The sequence below is a fragment of the Mycteria americana genome, chromosome 2 (genome assembly GCF_035582795.1).
Source record: "Mycteria americana isolate JAX WOST 10 ecotype Jacksonville Zoo and Gardens chromosome 2, USCA_MyAme_1.0, whole genome shotgun sequence".
NCBI lineage: Eukaryota > Metazoa > Chordata > Aves > Ciconiiformes > Ciconiidae > Mycteria > Mycteria americana.
In genome coordinates this window covers 92,414,373-92,438,403 of record NC_134366.1, presented here as the reverse complement: position 1 = coordinate 92,438,403, position 24,031 = coordinate 92,414,373, and the positions used below count along the sequence as shown (strand labels likewise).

General features: G+C 38.6%; 1 protein-coding gene across 1 annotated transcript in view; it reads right to left on the bottom strand.

Annotated features, from left to right (window-relative positions):
- Positions 1 to 23,749, bottom strand: part of MARCHF11 (membrane associated ring-CH-type finger 11) — a 32,577-nt gene extending 8,828 nt beyond the window's left edge. The window contains exons 1-2 of the mRNA XM_075495642.1: positions 23,419 to 23,749; positions 22,069 to 22,224 (exon numbers count right to left, since the gene is read on the bottom strand). Coding sequence (XP_075351757.1) covers positions 22,069 to 22,224; positions 23,419 to 23,724 — 462 coding nt within the window. The 5' untranslated portion in view covers positions 23,725 to 23,749. The remainder of the gene's footprint in view (positions 1 to 22,068; positions 22,225 to 23,418) is intronic.
- Positions 23,750 to 24,031: the final 282 nt, after the last annotated feature.

Genomic DNA, 24,031 nt, shown 5'->3' with positions numbered 1-24,031 from the left:
TGAAAGCTTTCTCTTTTTACCAGCACTTGGGTACGCAGTACTGCATGGTCACAGGATGCTAGAATAATTCAGGTGGCAAGGGGCTGTGGGAGGTCTCTAGTTCAACTTCCTGCTCAAAACAGGGTCAGTGATGAGATCAGACCAGGTTGCTCAGGGCTTTATTCAGTAACACCTTGAAAACCTCCAAGCATGGAGACTGTTCAGCCTCTCTGGGCAACCTGTTCCACTTCTGACTCTCCTCAGGTTGAAAAATGTTTTTCTTAAAAAATGTTTTTCTTATAACCAGGCTGATTGTCTTTTGTTTCAGCTTATGCTCTCTTCTCTCCATCAAGTACCACTGTGAGGAGCCTGGGTGAGCAATGAGGTCCTCTGCCCCTTTCTTCTTTCAGCTTTTTCCGTTAACTTTTCTACTGTTGCCTAATTTGCACATCTGGTGCTGCATGCCTTCTCTTGTTGCAGCTTTCTGAGTATAATAGTACAAAAAGATACATGTATAACAATTTGTAAATTGTCTATCTTGAAATACTATCCTTTTATAATGAACTTACTAAATTCATACTAGCTATTTCGTTGAACTTCAGGGTTTGGAATGGGGCTATTCATACTAAATAATATCTTTTTATGGTAAAGCAACTATGAATACTCATTTCCTTTGTTAGAAATTTTTTCTATAAGGTCAAGGAAGGTCATTAACAAGTGATGCATAACAGAATGGTGTGAGCTTCTCATGACTCAGATATTACTTGTATACAGGATTTAAATGTCAGGACTGAAATTCATAGAACTCTCTTTAGACTCTATAGGGATATGTTCAACAAAATTATTTTTCATTTCTCAGCTGAAGCTACATAGTGTGACTTGGCAGAAAAGTGTCAAAAATGCTATTGGTTATGTATCTCTTTCTATCTTCTTTCATTATCAGTGTGAGACAGACCTGTAATAAATTTGTTCAGAATGCCTGAAATCAAAGCACATTTACATGAAGTAAAGCTTTAACCATCACAAAATATTAAACTGTCAAATTCACGGAAGAAGCTGGCAATAAATGGAAAAAACTGTTATATCACTGAAATAAGCAGCAGATCTTTCACAGTGCAATTTCAGCAATGCAGAAGTTCCTAAACTCACTTCAGCTTATTTTGATTTTCTTCTTTTTTTTAACTTAGATTACTCACAATTATTCTGCAAAGATAGCGCTGAATAGAAGGAAAAGTAGTCCAAACATTTGCGATAAGTAATGTAGCATGCAGTCTAGATATAAAGCCCATCCCTTATTCTGGTGTTGCCTGACAAGCAATTTCTATTCCTATCTCCCACTCCCATCCAGAATCAACCACTCCTACCATCTTTTTCCATCTCATAAGGGCTTTTGTTGGGTTACCCAAACTTTTTCTTTCTAGAAAAGCTTGACCTTGAGAAGTCCTCAGAAATGTAGATATGATGCTCACCTCTTCCTAGCATCTTCTCAAGAATGTATTCTAGTTATTCTGCTATTCTCTTGATCAGATGAATTGTCTGTCAAGAATGCAAGCAATTGAATCTCTCAACCTCAATAAATTCAGTAATTCCAGAGATTCAGCATATTAGCATGCTACCAACCAGGAAGGGGAGCCATCTCAACTACCTGAGAAAATGCTCAAGTGTTCCACAGGTTGTAGTTCCTAACTCCTTTGCCTTTAAAAATCAAACAGTTGCAAAACAAAACAAAAAAACCCCAACAAAACAAAATAACTGAGAACCCTAAAAAGGGTTGGATGTTTTCTTCTATTGCTCATCTACTTTGGCCTGGGTGGTATTTCTTCTACAAAAGAAACTGTAGTCCTCCACCTTCCTCAATATGAAGGTCAGCAATAACCAAGCAATTTAAACATTTTAGGAAAGTTATCTCCTATTAGTGTAATCTGTAAGTTAAAGTAATTGATGAGATCCCACAGTAGATAGAGGAGGCAGGACTGTATGCATAAGATGGAAGGCATTCAAGAGGCCAGAAAGTTTTAGGCAAAACTGCTAACTTGCCTTGTAGTGCTAGGCAGTCTGCCATAAGAATCCAACACCGTAAGAGTGATAGGGTGGGATGGACTGGTATGAAGCTTTAACGTGATCAGTTTGGGGACCTTGGCTTCTGTGTATGTCCCTCCCTAGTGCTAATGCTAGTCTTCTGACTATGGATGTTCCTGATGGCTAACTTACCTCAACTGAAATTTCCTCCTCCTTGCTCTCCCTCCAATCAGTTTTGATTCAGAACAGTCTGAGATTGCCTCTTGGGAAATTAATGTCTTCATTTTTTTCCCATAAGTTTTGAGTTTGGGTACAAATTATAAAAAGCGAAAGATCTTACTGAGACAGGCATATTTTTCACATAATGAAGAAGGTATTCCATAGTTATGACACTATTCACATGTAAATAAGTTTGGAAGGTTCAGTCCTTTACTTAGCCGTGGACAGTATTAGCCATTAGGCAACAAGAGGAGCTACATAGGACTATACTGTTTGGTGGCATTGCATTTCATAATAAGGCTAGTGAAGAGGAACTGGAGTTGTGGTCACACTGTTTTCTTCTACCTGAAGTCTTACAGCATAGCTAATATGTGTGAGTATACACTCTGACAGACACCCAGGAACAGAAGACTCCTTTTCTAAGAGTAAGATTCTTTTTATAGTATCAAAAGCCAGTTAAACTTTTTATTTGATTTCTCACCATCATTTACCTTATTGTATGCCCTGTTACATGTTGTTATAATCGCTTCACCTTTTAATGTCAAATTAATGGCTTGCAATAAAGAGTTCACAAAAATAATGCAGTAAAAATAATTCAGCAATAGCTAATTTTGAGAAATTGCATTTAGAATTTAACAGACTGAATTATTTAACATTCCAAATTGAATGACCTCATTATTAGTGTGTCATAGTTTAAATCCATTATTTCCACAAAAGTTTCTCATTTTCTTCATATAACTTGTCTCACAACTCTTAATTGCTCATGATTATAAATTATGACTTCCTAATTTGTTTTTGTCATTTGCTGACTATACATTCCATAATCAGTGACAGTTCTTTTAGCTACGTATTTTTCCAAGTTAGAAAAGATCTATACAGCCTTTTAGTGTCAGCTTCTGTAAAGTACATGACCCTAAAAAATAAATATTATGAGAAAGATTACCATATTTGCTTAAAAACTAGAAGTTGAAAGAAAATTTTAAATATTTTGTATCTAGACAACTATAATAATGTAATTTTTCAGACTCATTTAAAAAATTGTCATTTAAATATCTATGTTTCCGTTTCATATTCCTTCCCATCATATCTTTAGTGTTATGATGTACCATGCCATCCCTGTTGCCCATGAAAAGAACGCATTTAACTTTAATATACTATGATGAAATCTTCCTTTGAAAATAGTGCCTTCATCACGAAATATAATTCATGCTTCTGATTTTAATGTAATACTGTCTGTCCCTTGGAAACTTCCTACACCTTTACTTCTACTGACACTTCATTATGTTTAGCTCTTTTAATCTTTTATTTACCACTGGTCTTCCTTTCATGAATCATTTGGGAGTCTAGTACATTAATGGTACACTACAGTTCTAATGCTGACCCCAGAAACATTGCTCCTCTTTTCTTCTAAGGGCTCTGTCAAGCAGAAATACTGCATAATTTCTTATTTTTTGAGGTTGAGACTTCCAGAAAGAAACATATTGCTTTGATAGATTAATTGTTAAAGAATAAAGTTAATACAGTTATATGCATGTCCTTACTAACATAAAGATAGATATAATATTCAAAGATCTGTCATCTTTGAGATAAAGTGATATTACCTTGGCTTTTTTTTAATGATGCCTTGTAAAAGCCCATTGATTATGGTAAAAAACATGGCAGAAAAGTGGTCTAAAAAGTACTGACTGAGACTGTGCTTGTACTTAGAATACATTACATGAAAAATGTCTGCAATGAAATTACAGGTTTTCCTACATCCTTAATAAAGAACATATGAAATTTCCTTATGGCTCCCCAAAATGTGTACCTGCTTCAACTGTCCCAGTTTGTAATCCACCAAAATTCCTTAAACCAAAGAGCTGTTGGGGGTTACCCCACTCTCTTCTCTCAGAAACACAGCTTATTATGGACACTGCTGACTGAAGCCTCTCATTCCCTCTAGGAATTCTGGAACGCATATTTTATATAAAAGTAACTAAAAATAGCTGGCAGTGACCTATTATATCATAACATGATAACCCTGAAGACATATCAGCTATATGACTTCAAAAATTTTTGTTAGATTGCTCTAATTGCTCTGATTGCTAGAATCAGACAGCTCTGACAAGAAAAAGTTCTTTCCTACTATCGTTCATTATGCATAATAGGATTTGCAATCTGTGTACAAATGAATAAAACTCTTACAGAAGCAAAAGAACACAATGATTTAGGTCCAACAAACCATTTTTGAAATGCCTGTTCCTTACTTTATCTTGTTAGTAGTCTAGATGATTAGATAATTAAGTTTTCTAACATGTTTTGCAGTAAGCACACATTGACTACATGATTTAATATGCAGTGATATTGTTAACTTATTGACCAGCCTGGATAGAAAATGCATAGTTTTGAGTGCACACACACACAAACATTTGAAATGTCATTTTTGGCTATAGGCTTCTATTTTTATGTCTTTTTTTTTTAAAAGAAACAATGCCACAAAAATTGCAGTTCACCATTAATGCTTACCTATTTTGTTAAATTATTAACACATAGAGTGCCTGTAGTCATAATGCCCATTATCTTTTCATGTATCAGAGAGCTCATGAATACAGATAGTTTGGCTTGTATGTAACTTCTCAGTCTGCTTGGAAGGCTGTACCAATATTTCACTTGGGACATTCTGAAAGCATAACGTTTACTGTGGACATACCATCCATCCATGTACCACATCAGCAATTTAGTTGATAGCTCCTTGAAGTGTTGGCTTACTGCATGTACACAACTGAGTAGAACATCTACATCTACAGTAGGTGCATCTGGGATTTCAGAGTGCCCAGAAGCCTGGACATCCTGAGCAATTGTACAAAATCTTCAAATTCTATTACATTCATTTTTCAAAATCTTACTATTTATTGCATGTTCACTGTTAAGCAGCATAGTTTAACATTTTATGATTTTTTTAAAATTATGTTAGAATCAAGATCTGAGACAACAATGAGAGCTGAAAAATTATCAGTAGTTATCTTTTGCTGCTGGCCAAAAAATAAAAGGAACAAGGCAAGCCTGTAGGATTTTGTGACCATTTTCACTCTCTTAGAGATAGAAAGTGGATATTTAGTGTTAACAGTACCTGGAGGTGATCTCTCTCTCCACTTCGAGGCTTTCAGAGTTTCTGGAAACATCAACTCCTGTTGACTAAAATAAGGATATTAATCCTGTCTGTTAATCCTCCTGTCTATTAAAATAAGGATTGTAATTTCATCCAGCCTCAAAAGAAAGGCTGGCCCTTTAATAATGAGCATACTTGAACAAGGAATCATTCCACAGTAACTAACAAAGTATTCTCAACACCTAAAAGCATAGGAAACAAAATTATGAAACCTGCTAAATGTCCTATTTATACCAAATAGTATTTTTTTCTAATTCTTGATTTCCACTTTTCATTAAGAACTGCCTGTCAATCTACCAGGATCAAATTCTGCCCAAAATGTATATCACAGAATACTTAAAAGTCATGGTGTGTTGTAGAGATGTATCTGTGAGAAATATGTAAGGTTAAAGTGAATTATTCTCAAGTCAGCTTTTAGCTCATATGAGACTCTAACCAAGTAAGTTTAGCTTAGTGGCTTAGTTCGCCAGTATTTTGAACATTCCATGAATGTGTATATTTGGTGAAAGCCAGTGAATGCAAATTACCACTCTACGTGAATAAATACTATTCCTGCTGTAAAGTAGGAACTGTTCAATTTCTGTTGCAACTTTATTGGAAATACTGAGTTTCACTGCAACCTTGCTGTACTCTTGATAGCATTATCTGAAAATTAAAGATGAATGAATGGAGGAAATGAAAGCCTGCCATGGTTGTTGCATTCTCTGTAACTTAAAGATGATCTGCAAAATTAAACTGAAAACAGCTCAAGCATAGACTGTCATGTTATAGATAGGTGAGAAAAAACCCATTTATTCTAATTACTAACATTTATTCTAATTCTAACATTTATTCCAATTACTGAGAGGAAGTAAGCCTCAGCAGGATTATAAGCCAGCTCTGTGAAGGAGGTATTAACAATTTTCATGCCGTCTAGTCACTTAGGAGGGTTAACCATGTTTTGCCTATACAACTCTGTCCTTCTCTTTGGACACAAACAGACAGTATGAAAAGGGGTTCTGGAGTTGCTTTTTCCTCCTCTCCTGGGAAAGGAACTGTTTGTAAATTCTAGCTAAAACTCTTGACTACTTTTAACTGAAAAAAATGCTGAGCATGAGGCTAAGATTGTGCAGCTTATTATGATGTTAATGCACTCACCAAAGATGTGTAAAAAAATTGCTCAGCATGGAGGGATACAACAAGCCTCTTCCACAAAAATGCTCTGGCCACCAGTCAGTATATAGAGGGATCGCTGTTCTTGATGTCTTCTCATCTATCTTATTGAAACTATTCAAGTATTAGCTCCAGTTCATTTACTGAAACTCATGTTTCATCTGCTATCTGGACTTTCTGAAAGTGCTGGCTACTCTTTCTCTGTCTTTTTGACTCTATGAATAATTAAATAGTTTTTACAACCCATACAAGAGGAAACACAGAGGGTTTATCTGAGAATATTCTACACCCTAATGGTTGGTGCATTCCCTTGTGAGAGACCTTGACTCAAACCCATTGTTCACCTGTGTTAAAGCAAGGAAATTTAAACTTCCACCTCTAAAGATACTATTTTAATAACTGAGATTTACATGGTATTCAGGATATTCAATAGTAGAAATCCTTCAAAGTAATTTATTGGAACACTTCCAGTTCCTATACAATACATAGATGTTCCCTGAACCAAAGAGAAAGCAAATGAAGTTGATTCCTGTATTCACAACACCTCCATAGGGATGAATAGGGAGATGATTTTAGTATGGTACAAAGCATCAGGACCTATTTCTGACACTGGCCTATTCCAGTGGGTTCTGGATGCTGAAAAAGAGGCCATGGAAAGGCCTTTCCTGGAAAAGAACCATATAAATGATGTGAAGGTGGAAGAAATGCCATATAATTGGAATTTTAGAGTTCAAAGTTCCCAGTTTACTGAAAGAAGACTGAAAGAGGACTCTTCTAAAGCATTTAAGTACGGTAAAAGGGGTAGAAAATGCTAAGTATTAATGTGTTTTTCCAATCCAGGCACAACACAAAATGATGGTTAGATGATGGAGCCAAAGAATGTAGATGTACAAAGAAATTCAATTGGATAAGCACAGTTAAGAAGGTGTAGAGCATCAGTTACCAACATTTTGTTTAAAGTACACAGTATTTACTGCTTTCGACTATCTGCTTCTAGGCAGTCTATGAATCCAAAGACATGAAATCAAGTAGTGCATCACCATCTATTGTCACTGGATTCCCCTGCATCCTGCAGCAACATTATTCACAGCTGAGAATCAGGGACTTCACAATAGTTCTGGCACAAAACAACTCTGTACCCTTGGTTAGGCACAAAGAAGCACCTCCACTGTTCATTCTTCTTCGTATTGCTATATGGCAATGATGTGTTTCAGCAGTGAAGGGCACAACCTCACCAGAAAACAACTAAGTACAAATATTGGCCTCTGGCCTTTTTGGCCCTGAACAAAAACTAATTCACAGAATGGGATCAGAATTTTCATGTGAAAATCTGGAAGACACACAACATGAGGGAAGATACAATCCTGATTTCATGTGCTTCTTTGTAAGATATAAAACAAAGGAAACTTCAGATTTTGAGGGCAACAAAAAGACTAAAGAAACATAACTTGAGTTCAAAGGTAAAGTTGTTGCTTTGTCTAATCCCTAAGTAAGATTATGTGTATCTTGGGTGAAGGTTAAAAGGCAGGATGATAAGAATACCAAGGTATTATCTACTAGCATGTAATCATGAAGACGACAATCCTGGGTTCTGGCTTGTACAAAATCTGGCAGAGCCTGCTCTAAAAGTCAATTAGAATGCAATTTATTAGATTAGCAAATCAATTAGATTGATTCTGTAATAAATTAAATTAGCAATAAATCTTCACTTGAAGACAATTTAGTCATAATTATAAAATTTTAGACTGTGCAAATGAATATGGTAAATAACACACTGCTTGAAAATTTGACCTAATGGAAGAATTAACTTATTTATTTAATTGTTTTATATATTACATATTATGTATAATAATTAAAACTTGATATAAAAAAGATGCACAATACATTTATAATTATAAATATTAATATAACGTATGCTTACTAGAATTATTAATAATAATTATTTTAATTAATAAGTTATAAATTAAAAATTCTAATAAACAGCAAAATTTAAAAAGTCAGTTGCCTTAGTTTTTTCAGGTACTGCTACATAATCACAACCACAAACTAGTTGGTACTGTTGTTTGAATCAGTAATCACATTTTTTCTAACAGTTTGGGGTAGACATGGTTTTGATCACCTAGTTACTTAAAAGCCTCCATTTTTAAGATCTGAAAACATATAAGATGTAGTGCTTAATTACAGAAAGTGGCAATTTAGATACTAAGTATCACCAAATATGATAGCTCTATCTGTAAAAAAGAAAATAGTTGCCTTTATAGTATACACCACACCAGAAACTCTGTATTTCTCTCTAACCCTATCATGAATATGTCTGAAATCCCTTGGAGCAATTACATTAAATTGCACAATATAACTGATGCTTTTGAACGTTGAAAATACCCAGCTTTCTGACTTGTTATATTGTGCATCAGCATTCATAGTACTGCAAGAAGCAATGGTTATAATATCAAAAACTGTAATATCCATTCATATCGTTGTGTTTGAACTATAAATTGTTCTTGGCTTAATGGTGCTTATATGACTTACACATAACCCATGTGATCTCTGGCAGTACAAATACAGATATAAAAATAAAAATATCCCGTTTGTCTCAAATATAAGGAGCACCTAAGAGAATGCAAGGTAAGTACACGCTGTCCATATGGAAAACACACTTATCAAAGAACCACTTACTCTTCTGCAAATTGTCGCTTTTCAAGTTTATGTCTATAAAGACAGTCACATTTTGTTGTCTCTAGACAATAGTCCCCTCTTTACATTCACTAATTACGTATGACAGAGGTATTGGTCTTCTTTTCAGAACAGCAGCTCTCAGATTGCTCTGTCCTACAGTCAGCACTGTTTCTGGATTCCTTAACAATATTAATAATAACACTTGAGCTCTGATGAAACTAGTTTAGGGCACTCTTGGAAAAACACCCTAGTGGTCCTATAGAATATAAGTCCTGAAACAACTTGCTACCCACTTAGAAAATTTTTTGCACAAAAATTTTTTGCACGCTGCTCTTTTTGACCTCTCTGGAAAGGATAGAAACAGGCAAGCAGATCTTAAAATGGCCCTCGCTCTGCCATTGTTGTCAGACAAAAATTTCTTGATATCCAAAGTTTGTGAGCAACTCATCCTTACAAGGGCGATGCCTAATGAAGAAAGCAGAGAAGGTTTCTCCGTCTCAGATGGAATTATCACTCACTAGACTCTGAGAAACATCAAGACTGTAAGCTGAGAAAACGCAGAGCATCTAAGATTAGTGACTGCAGACAAAGCTAATGGAACATGTCTCAGCGTTGTGAAATGGCTAGTATAAGATGTCATGGCTCAAAGCACGCAAAGAGATAACTTGCTTAGACATAGAATCATAGAATCATTAAGGCTGGAAAAGACCTCTAAGATCATCTAGTCCAACTGTCAACCCAACACCTCCATGCCTACTAAGCCATGTCCCGAAGTGCCATGTCTACATGTTTTTTGAACTCCTCCAGGGATGGTGACTCCACCACCTCTCTGGGGAGCCTGTTCCAATGCTTGACATCTGGTAAAGGGAGGACCTAATACTCTTCTTCTTGTACGTTTACCCAGTCAGACCTGGCTTATCCAGCATCCAACTCTGAAGTAGAGAATATCGACTATGGCTCAGTATCCTCAAAAACTATACAAAAACAAACAAACAAAAAATCAGGAAAATGGCCAGTAGTCTGACACTGACACCAGGCAGCTTTTGCTGTGCTGTAGTGAAAAGGACCATTTCTGCCATATTGGCCTTAACTCGTAGAGGATTCTAAGGGAGAAGAGAGATTAAAGGAAGGAATGCATCATTTCTCCAGTCAGGGAACTGGGAATGAGTGGGCAGCCTCAGTGCTGAAGGAGAAAGGTTGGTATTTTTTTGTGACTAAGAAAAGAAGCCTCAGCAACCTTCCAATAGAAGAACAGCTTTTAGAATGTCACTTTTGAACATCTGCTTATGGTCCACCAAAGTGAAGCAGCTCAGCCTCTCAGTCAACATGTTAATCAAGTCCAGTGGTGGAATTCTCCAGCAGGCAGCTAAGCACCTGCTACTCTGGACCCACAGCACACTGCAGACATGCTGAGTGCCACAGGCAGACTGAGCAGCACATAACAGAAATTTTCAGAAAGTGCTTTGCTTTATTAATGAAAATAAACACGAGAGATGCAAATTAATCACCCCTTTGGAGCAATGCAAATTCCCACATGAATTTGAGTTTGTAAATAAGGTTATTTAACTTTCTAAAGTAATTTTTTTTTTTCATATCATAAAACATTCTACAAAACCCTCTTCCCCCTTAAGGGGGCCTACAGGAAAGATGGGGAGGGACTTTATCAGGGAGTGTAGTGATAGGACGAGGTTTAACAGTTTAAAACTGAAAGAGGGTAGATTTAGATTAGATATTAGGAAGAAATTCTTTACTGCGAGGGTGGTGAGACACTGGAACTGGTTTCCCAGAGAAGTTGTGGATGCCCCCTCCCTGAAAGTGTTCAAGGCCAGGCTGGATGAGGCTTTGAGCAACCTGATCTAGTGGAAGGTGTCCCCTGCCCATGGCAGGGGGGTTGGAACTGGATGATCTTTAAGGTCTCTTCCAACCCAAACCATTCTATGATTCTATGATTCCCCTAAAGTGAATGGAATTAGGTCTTGATTACCAGAAGAAAAAAAAAAGACAGTGTAACTCCTGCTGAAGCAGGTCTCTATCCCAAGAATCTTCCTGACTTCTGTCACAATACTGGAAAAGGAGTAGTCAGCATAGTTATTGCGGGGAGTAGAGAAACAGTCACAAATTTAATGTCATAATCAAGGGTCACATCCTTAGGGATTCATATGTCAGAGGCAACAATGGTTCACTACTTAGATAACCTGGCTAATTCATCAGCAAAGTTAGGGAAAGATGAAAAAGAAGGAGAGAGTGACACCGGCACAAAGACATGGCTTCTTATTCACATTTCAGATACACTAATTCAGGGTCAGAGGACATAGCACTGTGGAAATGCTACTTAAAATGCACCTTAAAAAGGTGATTTTTAAGTAAACAGACTTGAAGCCTCTACCCTTGAACCCAAACAAGGAAGAAAGGAACCTTTTGGAGGTTATCATGAGGACCTGATGCATGAGAGTTGTACAATGAAGACAAAGATTCACTTGTGTCACGTGATAAACACCAAGACATCCGAGAGTAACTTTGAACTACTGAAACTACTTTCTCTTCTGAAATAGTCTAGGCTAGAAGACTGAAGTCGTTAGATCTTGTAAGTCCTAACTGCTGTGGCTAGGCTCACAGCAATTATATCAGTGAGATCTACGAAAGCATGAGGGAAAGGCCCAGAGGAAAGATAAGTTTCTAAAATCCCCACAGCCATAAACTCTTCCCAGTGAATGCACAGTGGACTTTCCACAAACTTCTAAACACATTCAAGTATGTAGTAACCATATCAATTCTCAGCGGAGAAGCTCTGAAGCAGACACATTTCCCTAGAATAACCAGCAATTTCACATATTTTCTAGATCTTTTACCCAAGGCTATAGGATGGAAAGAACAGGTTGAAGTAGAGGATTTTGAAATACCCAAGATGCATTTGATGGTCCCTCTCCTTATACTGAGTAGTGGATGATATGAAGAGCTTTCCCTTCACTTTGACAGATATCAGAAGGCATCAGTAATTAATCAAATTACTATTTGGTGCAAGCATTCAGAAAGCCATGAGATGATATGCAATACTCTGTAAATGCTGCTTGAGGAGGAAGTGACCCTCTTTATTAAGTCTCAGGAGGATTTTAAGTCATCATTGTACATTTAAATACAGGCAGTGTATTTAAAGTGTCCTTTTTGGAAGGTGACATCGAATGATTGGAGCTTCCGATCATTCTTGCGGTCACTAAAGAGGTTATGTGGAGGACAGCATTGCAAGTGCAGGAAAAGGCTGCGAGTGTAAGACTCCTGCATTCTATTTATGTTATTCTGATGTGAGCCAGTGAGCTCGCATCAGCTGTTAGGCCAATTCCTTCAAGTAAAATATGTCATATTGCTTTCCTCCTGTGAAACAGCAGCCCTGAAATTGAGATGCAGAATTTAGTCATCCAAGGAGGAACACAATGTGCTGGGAGTAACCACAAGTTATAGTAGATTGTAAATTGCAGATTGCTCAGATAATAGCAATGAGAGATACATAAAGCATTCCATTAAGAAGCAGACTCTGTCTGTTCTTGCCCGGTGAGCAGAGGGAGCTTCCTAAGCAGGAAAGAAGACATACTGAATTTTACTCTCGTTTTCTCCAGATACAGTTTCCTGGATGCCAATTTTATGGCATTTGCCTTTTTCAAGATCCTTGTAGTGCTTGGAATAATCTTCCAGTGTTAGCAGAGTAGCTAAATACACATGAAGCTAACAAGTATTTCATCTTGATAGTAAGGTTCATGACTTTCTGAAACTACTAAGGAATTATTTTTTTAATTATGTCTGTTGTTTGGGCACAAAAGAGCAGAAAAAATGAGTCTTAGCTCAGGAAACGGCCTTCATCCAATAATATAGTTTGTGTGGGTATCAATATGGTGTATTCCTGTCCTGGGAATATGCTTGTCTCGGAAATGGCAAAGTTTAATACTGTCATGGAGGGAAGACACTGCCAGAATAATATGCAAAAATATGGGGGGGGGGGGGTGGGGGGGGTGGCTAAAGAGCCTAAAGAGCTAAAGGCTAAAAAGCTTTAGTGTGGGGCTAAAGAGCCACACACTCTTTAGCATGTGGCTAAAACTGGAATACTCATTCTCCATCGGCTTCACTGAAATGTAAACAAAAGTAGAAGGAACAGAAAATGCAGAAATAAAGAAAATAAAAAGGAAAGTTGAAGTAAATTAAAACAAAACCCAAAGAACCCTATGGGAAAAGAGGCAGGCAAAACTCACAATGCAAAGATAGTACTCTGACTCAGACAAGTACTTCAAAAGAACTGAGGTCAAATTGTTCTTTCACTGTTGCACTATTGGCGTGAAAGGAGGCAGGGGCTGTCCTTTGCACATTGCTGAAGCAATAAGAAAGTCTTCGGTCTGAATACCAAGCATCCAATTTGAATCTACATATGGGACAAAAATTCAAAAAAATGTATGTGCAATAGGTTGAAAAGCTGTCTCCCCAGTTGAACAATTTAAGAAAGAAGTAAGTTAGCATGACTGGCAGTCATTTGGATGAAGCACTGAAGACTTCAATGCAAACTGACCAACATTCAAAACCAAGAAGCATTAAAAGGAAGTTTCAAAATGAATTCAACAACTTTCTTTGACAAATTTCAGCTGTGGAAAAAACAGTGGCACTTCACAGTTTACACAGCATGACTGGTAGAGAAGTCAGGAGGTTATGACAGCATTTGGTGCTCAGGGCAGGCTACTTACATTGCCAAATAAGCATGAGCTAAGGAATCACAGACAAGAGGTATAAAAGCAGTACACTATCATTTATTAATAAGTTTTCATATTAATAAACAGAAGCATGCTGAAACAACCAGTACTTGGTTGCAATGTTTTTCACTAATCTCTGTTGATGGGAATTAAAGACCTGAATAATCAGGATTTTGGACATAAGACAATAAGACAAAAATTTGTATTTGTAAAACTCGCAAATCTTTCATTGCTAAGTAAATTTCATCAATTTTAGGCTAGAAGATCAAGCTATTGGGAAAATATCCAATCAAACAGACAAAAAAATGACAAAACCCAGTAATGGTTCCTGAATGCAGCTCCACACCATATCTTAAGCCTTGCATTGTTTACTTAGATATCCTAAGCATTTAAAACAGTAGTAACTATTCTGTATATGTAGCAACCTTGATTCCCATTCACACTGCCCTTAACTTTTGGATGTATTTTTCTAATGGAATCTGTTGTAAATATGTAATTTATGCTTATAATTCCAGTAATAACTTTTATTCAAGATATTTCCTCTGAAAAACAACCTGGCACCATGTCTCATGCTAGTCATTTTGCCCCATGGAAATCTTAGGCTCAAAGGAATCCACTTTTTTCCCCTGAAGTAGTTAACCCACTATTTAATACACCAACATAGTGACACTCTTTAAATCTATATCTATATATCTTACCACTAGATCAGGATGACACCTGTAATTAAAACTTTATTTCCAAGTACAGTTCACAGTTTACATTGCGCTGTTGTTTCACACCATTCAAGCAGTCAAACTGCCCTGAGCACAATTTGCACATTTCACAAGATAAAACAAGAAAACAATTGATTTTTAATAAGCTACAGGAAATAAAAGAGTAACATATGAGGGACACACACCTACGCGCCTTTAATACTATTCTCTTTTTAAAACATGGTCTGTTTTATTTATTTTGTGTAGTTACTTGATTACCTTAGTATACACTTTAGAAGTCCAACAGAACTGCCTAAGTGAACGCAAGAGAACTAGTTTAAAATCACTATCCACATGTTAGTACAAAATTGTTCTATATGCTATAATCACCATTTCTTTGCCTAATCTATTTTTTACTGATAATCCCCTATTTTAAATAGACAGATGTGAGCACCAGAGTGGCTTGTCTAGCTCCCTGCATGCTGTAGCTGATGCTCTGACAGGAATAACAGATTTCCTGAGTTCTATCAGTTGAGATGCCAACTTTGACCAAATGTTCCATCTAGCAAAGTGTGAACACACAGAGAATCAGGAAAGCAGATCTCAGGTGTTTGCTGGTGGCACTCCAACCGTTGTAGCAAAATCCCAAATATTAACTACACCTTCTAGATCATTGTCTCCATCTTCATCCATTCCAACCAGTGAGAAAGCACAATTTTTGCCATACAATGTTAAAATCCTGACTAGATTAGGAATTTCCAAGTTTCTGAACTGAATCATAGGTTTCAAACATTTGGTTTCCAATTTTTGGCAGTTCTGACCTAAATCTCCCCCCCATTCCTCACTCTCAGTTCTTTCATAGGACTCTCTAAAACAAAATCAATCTCCTTCTCCTCTTTCAAGCTTCTGTTTTCTGTGCACTTAACTCCTTTCTACCTGATCCTTCCAATTTCAATTCTTGACTCTCTTTACAATCTCCCATGTTCCTTCCTGATGGCTTCAGCTCCCGTGCCGATGACCACTCTGACCTCTTAGATGAATATCATCTCTCCTCATTGGACTTACAAATATGGTTCAGTGTTTGTAGTCAACAGAACAGCCATTCATTGCTTTGATTAGCTTTTCACCTAGGTCTATATCTAGTCTTTTGTTATCAGTTCTTCTTTATCCCTACCCAACTATCACTGTGATATCACTGTGACAGAATCAGTCCATCTGTTCACATACTAGTCTTCATTATTTCATGACTTTCAGATCATTGGTATTGATAATTCTTCCATCCCCTGCTGCCTCTCACCTGTCATTAGTTACCAATCCTCTCCATCCTTCTAAAGCTTCTACAGTTTTGTTCCTCCTTTCCACTGTAATGTCCATCTTGCACTCCTTCAGCTCTGTATGCTAACAGCCACATATTTTGCTCCTAGGATGCTAGTAGTCCACCAGTGGCCTGCTCACTTGTCCCATGACAAATTTGTTCTCTCATCTGAATGGCTAACCAAATGTATTTCTCAAGCTTAACTGACTTTTGTCTCCACACCTTTTTGCTGCCTTTATTTTCCAACTCTCTACTCCTTTTATCTGAGTCTCTCTGTGCATTAATTACAAGAAAACAAAGAAAACATAATACAACATGAAATTCATTATCCCCTTAGCATTCTCTCTCTGATGCCTTCTATTTTTGCAACTCTGTCCTTTCTGTCAATGGTGAAATTTTTACCGTCATCTCTTCTATAATCTCTCTACTTTGCACCAGTGACATCATTTTGTCCTTCCTCCTGATCCACTTGCTTACCCCACTTCTCTTTTTCAGTCTCTCATTCACCTTCAGATCTTTCCTAGAAAGTACACGGGAAATGTATTTTGCCTTTCCCACCACAGAAAAAACCCACAACTTTGACACCACTGGCCTCTCCAACAGCCCTGCTATCCTTCTGTTTCTAAACTCATTAAGAACACTACTTAGAACTGATCATAACCACCAGCTTCTACCCAGTGCATATCACTGAAATGACTCACAAGTGTATCAAATAAAAAGGTCTATCTAGTCTAGTAACTCCTCCCTAGAAGTGGCCAAAAGTAAATGCTTAGGAAAAGAAAGAGTGTGAGAAGTACAATTACTATATCTATGCTGGTGACTGACAGATCTACTTTCCTGTTTCAGACTTCTGTCTCCTGTCAAAACTAAAATATTCATCTGTTTCTACCACCTTTTGTATGGATCTTACCATGCATTTAAGTTCATTAAAATCTCTAGGATTTTCATGTCCCAGCCTTCCTCAAGCATTATGGGTTTGTCCTCCAGTCCATGAATCTGTTCTGTAACCCAGGAATTATCTTAAATTTAAATATCTATTTGGATCTTCCTGTTCACAATATTTCTAAAACTTGCGGGTGCTTTCTATGTGGCATATCTAAAACTATTCATATATAAAAATTTAATTTCTCATCATCACTTTCATCTTATGTCTCAATTACTGTAACACAGCTTTTAAGCTCATGACAAATGTAATTTTCTCAGCGACCACAAGACAGCTTCAAATATAATTTTTTTTAGTCCACTACTTTGACCATGTTACTGCCCTTTTTTCTCCGCTATTCTGGTTCCTTTCTTCCCCATCACATCAAATAAAAAAGACTTGACTTGATTTTTAAAGTCCTTCCAGGCTTTTACTGACATATTCATTAACTTCTAATGACTACTCAGACATTGAATCTCATCTCTTTTCAGTTCATGGTGCCTATCTCAGCCAAGTATTTTATTTTCTAACAGCCCTTCCATACTGCCTTCACATACAAAGGGTGCCTGCAAAGCTTCATTATTTGCTTTTCAAGAAGCATCTTAAAACTCATCCCATTTGAGATGCCAAAAAACTCAATGATCATTAAAAACGGTTATTGTACAGAGACCACTGGTTTTATACATCCCCATAGACTTGTCCCTTATCTCTTGTTCAAACTTCTTTGTAAATTGTCCAAGACTGGGACAATCCTTTTTGTTCTTTGGGTGTGTTGACACAGTGAATAGCACAATGTATCCTCCTGGATCTTCACTGCAAGCACTGTAACAGCAGCAACATTAGTAGACTGTGGTTAGCACATAGTGTAGTTTAAAAAGTACAATTGGAGATTTGAGCCTTCTCTCTTTCCCCTTCTTAGTTATGCCTGCAAAAAGCAAATGCTTTCATCCAGCTGACCATAATCATTAGCAATAACTTTTACTAAACATTTACTACACATTTTTTCTGGTCACTTGCCTCCATACTGAAGTATCTGAAGAACTTGACTTTTGCACTTTTTAATACAACGTGCATATTCATACGTGCAGTCTGCTACAAAGTCTTGCTCATGCTCATCTAATTGATATCAGTGAGATTACTCAAAGGAGTGAGGACTACTCACATTAACAAGGCTTGAAAAATTGAACCTGTAATTCACGAAAACTGTTGAACATAGTAATTTTTATGATGAATATCTCAAATGTTAATAATCACAATTTGGGCCACTGAAAACCACTGAACTCATGAGCCTCATTCTACCTCTAGTAACTAGATACTTGCTTAAATAATACTAAGTACTACCTTTATTTTTTCGTCTATATTCAAAAATCAGACGTAACACTTAAGAATTTACTTTTTTAAATAACTGTCTGTTTTGTGATTTTCCTGATGTCAGAAAAGGTGTTGAATTGCCATGCAACTAGCTTTTAAATTAGCACACTGTATTACTTTTGGAATAGGGTCTAGTTCACCTAAAGTACCAGAATATAACATTTTAATTAACAGAAGGGCAGGGTATATTAAACATCTAACATAATACTATTTTATGACAGACTACAGTAACAGTCTAGAAAAGGTTATTCTCTAAATATATTTATTGCTGACTTCTATAGAAATTATGGGTTTTAGCACCAAAGTATATTTTCTGAACCTCTGCATAACTATATTCCACTTTTAAACGTTATTTCTGAAACTTACAAGAGAACTGACATTCTTCAAAATACATTCATGTTTAACTGCAAGTCCAGTGACCTAATTTACTAACAGCTTAATAATGAAATAGCACCAATAAAAATAAAGCAATCTGTTTATATTTCCTTTAGGAAGGAAATCTGTACAAATTATAAAGCTTAACAAACCAATATAAAAAATATTTCTGCTTGTGCTTTCTTTCTCTTTGTTAATCTAAAATGTAATTCTAAGTGGGTTTAATTTCCAAGTCAGACATTTAAAGTTTCTCCCTCCTTTTTAAGTTGTCTCAAAAACCTTCCAAAACTCCCTGCCCAAACCAATATTTGTTCCATCTCCCCTCATTACAGTTTGGGTTTTTTTCCAGTTCTTTCTTAACATAACCTTGTCTATTATTGGATCAAATTCCACCCTGCTGTAAGGAGCAAGTCCATCAACGTGAACATGTGCTTTCATTGATGGCTAGTGCAAGGTTAAGTATGTCTTTCTGATATGATCCTGAGAAGGATACTGAAAAAAAAAGGCTCAAATTGCATGTCTCTGTGAAACACCATATCAAACATCATCAATTTGTCTGTGTACTCATCTTCCACTGTTAGCCCATTGGTTAGTTTATTATTTTTTGTGTTTTAAGATCTATTGCTGTATTAAAACTCTATGTGTTCCCAGGATTGGGTTCTTAAAAGTGAATTAAGTAGTAGCTGCTGAAATATACAAAGTGACACTGGAAAAATTTCTACTGGAATAGCCACTTACCATAGTAAATTTTGTTCCTTGAATGTACTGCCTCCAAAGAGGCCCCCCTTTGGGATTACTTTCCCTGCCATGAAGCAACAGAAACCATAGCAAATGTTAGCTATTAAATGGAATATTCACATCTATTCCAACGTTCTAGAAGAAAACATAGAAAAATCTCCTACTTCTTAGCTCCTTAAGCATTGTAACATTGCATAAATACCTGAGGTAAAAGTAAACCTGAGGAGCTGGTGTAAATCTGCATAGACAATTCACCTGAGAAAAAGTTATTTTGGTAAATAGCATCCTTTTTCTCTCTTATGACACTGCCTACACAGATCTATTAAGTAAAAGACCGGTAGAGACAATTCTGAGAACATGGACTGAGGCAGACTACTAGTTGTAGAGAGAGTGAACTACTGCTGTCCAAATATTGTATCTAATGTAATGCAAGAAGTCTTGCTTGTTTGGGAACTTAGGTACATTAGCTACCTCAGTGAAGACGTTGTAGACTACTTCTATATTGAAACGGTCTAACCCTTAGATTTTTACCAAGCCTGACCAAAAAGTTACCTTAAAAAAGGCTTTTGTGTAGTCAAGCAATAATTCAGAACCTGTCCAAAAGCTTAAACCAAGACAGCTGTTAAAAATGGCCAATACTATTATAGTCAAGAATACGGGAAAGGAGTGAGGGCATTTTAAGACTGATGAGCCTTATAAAAATACACAGACAACTGCAGTTTTCAGAGTTCCTTTTAGATTCTGTAACTACAAGAGGAATATTCAGTGTTGGAGAATGAGAAAGGTACGACTGCGTCCCTCCAAAGAGATGCGCGACCTTTTGGGTGTCAGGAGTTTGACCCTAGGAATGCATATCTAACTTATTATTTCAGTAGGCAACTCCATGAAATCTTTTTGTATGCTATTTTGTCAAGAATAAAAAAGGACAGACTTAAATAATTTACATAAAGAATGAAAGACAGGGTTAAGAATAAATCAAGTATTTTTTAAGCTATCGAAGGAGAAACATGAATCTAGTTCCGCCTCTCTCCCCAAAAATGTACCACAGCTCATGAAGAGATATGGCATTTAACTTTTGGCTCTTCTGTTTCCTTCTACTTCACTTGTAGCTTGGCCAAACATCATTGTCTACTGTGTCACCTACTAACACTTTCTTTCTTCTTTGCTTCTGTTTTCCACAGAAATTGAATAGTTGTTCTTCAAACTGGGGCTTGATTCTGTTGTCCACAGATAGGTGTCTAATGACATTTCAGATGTCCTTTAATATCCCACTTGGCCTCCAGCTGTAGTTCCAGTGTCTCTCGTAAGTTGTGTCATATCTGCTATCCTGTGTAGATATTTTGGCTACCTTGGGACATCTCAAATAGTACTAGATGCCTCTTTGCAGGCAACTGTGTCGTGCCCTTGCTGTCAAAAAGCTATTTTCAGAGACTGTCATTGCAAACTGTTGATAATGATATAACATTTGCTAGGAAAAGGATGAGATTGCTGTGGATAGGAAATAGAGATTTTTAAAAGGTTAAAAAAAGCCAAAAGGATCAAACAGAATCCCATGCCAAACTACCAGATAAAGTCTATGGAGAAACAGAATCTACCACCTTCATTTTCTGGAGCGTTTTACAAATCCGTGACTTTTTTACATCATAAAGGTTCTATTCAGGAAGGCTTATCAAAAGTTTCCTTTGTGGATTCATAAAGAAAAAACTTGAAGTCACAACTGGCTCTGAAAGTATTTGCACCTAATCTGAACAGCTGTAAGCAAATACTCAGATATCCTACATGCAAGGAATGCTTATCACGCTCACACAACTGCCATTACTATTCAAGCATGTCTTTTCTATAAAACTCCAATCAAACTCAGGCACAGAAAAATGACCCGAGTGCTCTGGCCTTTGAAAGTTCCATCATCGCTGAGCTCATAGGATGAAAACTAAAAAAAGATACAATTATCTTACTAAATGCGTTTCTCAGATGTATGAAATACAATTTCTTGGATGGAATTTTAAGCCTCTAAAGAATTCTGATATGCAAAGTGGTATTAAGGCTTCCCTAACAGATCTGCTAAAGCTTTGAGTTTCCCCTCCCCGCTCCCTGAACATGCTACCACTATAATATTCTAACTTCCAGCTGCATGTTGTGATGCTGTTAAAAGGGAGCTGTGAAAAATGTTACTGCACATTTCAGCTTCTGAAACAGCTATTGGCGGACAAAACTTAAAGAGTGTACTGCTACTCTGGATTGTGCCAGGACTGAAAAGTCACCTCCTTTTACTTTTTTACAGTAGATGAATACACAGGCAACAGAAGCTTTCTTTGCCTCTCTCCTCTGGACCCCAAGCTTGAAGAATGAATGAAATGAACATCTCACTGAGTCTTTAACAAACTGTAAAGACATGTTTAAAGTTTAGAAAGTGAATCAGGGAGATCCAAGTTGTTCTGTCATGTATGACTTCTCTAATTACAGAATCTAACAACCTCTGAAGACTATTTGTATGGCAAGCCAAAAGCTAGAATAACGTAACAGAATCAAATTACTCCATCTTTTAATATGTTACTGGTCTTAAAAACTGACTTCAAGTGGGTGCAAGTGCTAACCGGTGAAGCATATAGGCTCTTCCGCTGTATTTTCCAAAAACCTTGAAATAAACCTAAGTACCATTTTGTTTTTAAAAATGAAACACATATTTTTTAAAATGACTGGAAACACATATTTTAAAAAACAAACAAACAAATTACCTGGCAAGGCTTCTTCATTTTAATTGCTATAACATGGTATCTGTAACAGCAGAGTTCACAGGTCCATGACCCTCTTTCACTTATCCACTTTAACAGACAAAGCTGATGTGTGTATCGTACTGACCCATCGCAGCGGCAAGGATTTAACAATTCACCCTGAAAAGGCAGCACAGAAATATTAATTTTAAAGGAATCTTTTATGTACATGTATACTCAATACCAAAATATTCACAGGTCCGTAACAATGAACTGGTCTCAATTTCAATACGTGAAGAAACATGTACTTTTGGCTATAAAAATTCTCAAAAATTAAACTGTCTTAAAAACACCTAAGTGCTTCTAACAAGTCAAAGCCAGATAATTGTCTGTGCATGCATATGTACATTTCTGAAACAAGTGAAAGATTACCATGCATCAAACAACAGTAGCATTAGCCCTTTCAAATACCTCAGACGGTACCGAAAGTAGTTAGATGCGTTTCTCCAACAGTTATTTGCAGTCATCACTAGGAAAGAAATGGGTGACGTCACAGAGAACCGTGCTCTTGGAGCAGGGCTCTGCGCTGTCCAGCTAGCCAGCTGTCAGGCAGGACCTCAATGTAAGCAAACACTTCCCCCAGTAGTTCACATATTTCTGTATTACATAAATCGGCTATTCTCTTCTTGCCTTGAAAAGATTTTTTTTTTTAGCTAAACTACAAGACAAGCTATAAAACGCTAGTTATGGATCCATTGCCGGTATTGTGCCCGGTAATGTAATGACAGAGAAGATACCTGGAGGTCTTCTCAACATCACCTGTAAGCTAACACTCTCATTTTAAAGTCTAACAGACACCTGAGAAATTCGTATTGTTTAAAGTCCCTGAGGGGAGAGCCAGCGAGCGTGATGGCAAGAACACGCACGGTGTGCAAGCCAGCCATAGCAAATCTCTGATTTTTTCCCAAAGCTCTGCGCCGGCTCAGAATTGCCCCAAGCGTTTGTCACAACCACCTCGTACAGCAGCTGAGGCTCGCTACACCCATTTCGCCGCCGACAGAGAGGAGGGCTATTCCCGCCAGGGCGCCGGCCGCCGCTCAGCGGGCAGGGCTGCGAGGGCAGGCCGGGCCTCCCCCGGGCGGCCGGCAGCAGCACTCGGCCACTTTTCCGCCCCGCTGCCGGGCAGCCCGGGCAGGGGGCGGGGGCCGGGCAGGAGCGGCGGCGGGAGCCGGGCAGGCGGTGCCGAGCCCTGTCCCTGGTGCTGATCGCTCCCCGCCGCCTGCCGCCTCCGGGAGCGCAGGGGGGCGTGTGTGAGAGCGGTCGGTCCGTCCGCGCTGAGCGCGGGGAGCCGCCCGCCCGGCCCGCTCTCCTCACCTGCTCGGGGCCCTGGAAGCAGATCTTGCAGATGGGACCGGCCCCGCCGGGGTGGCTGCCGCTGCCGCTCTCGCTGCTGCACACCGAGCGGGTCTCGGGTTTGTCGCCGGCGGCGGCCGCCGCCTCGGCGCGGCCGCTCTCCGAGCCGCCCCGCCGGCCCTCGCCGGCGCTGGGGCCGCCGCTCTCTCCCTCCTCTGGGGTCTCCCCGCTCGCCTCCCCCGCTCCGGCCGGCAGCTCCAGCGGGGCGGCGGGGTCTCGCTGCGGATCCCCGGGAGGGAGGACGACGCTCCCCCCGGCGCAGCTCATGCCCGCGCCGGCCCGGGGCACCCGCTCACCCGGGGCGGGGACGGCCCAAAGGGACGGATGGCGGCGGAGGGGGAAGAGAGCGACGAGGGCGCCCTTCTGGCTGCCGGCGGCCGGGAAGGTGACCCGACGTGGCCGCCTCCCTCCGCCAGCCGGGTCCGGAGCCGCGCCGGCGGCGTGTGCGTGTGAGTGAGCGTGTGTGGGTGAGTGCGTGTGTGACTGCGTGTGCGTGGGTCTGCAGGCGGCGGGGCGGGGCGGGGCGGGGGGGGAGGGAGGGGCAGGTTCGGCACGCGGCGGGTCGGGTCCGGCC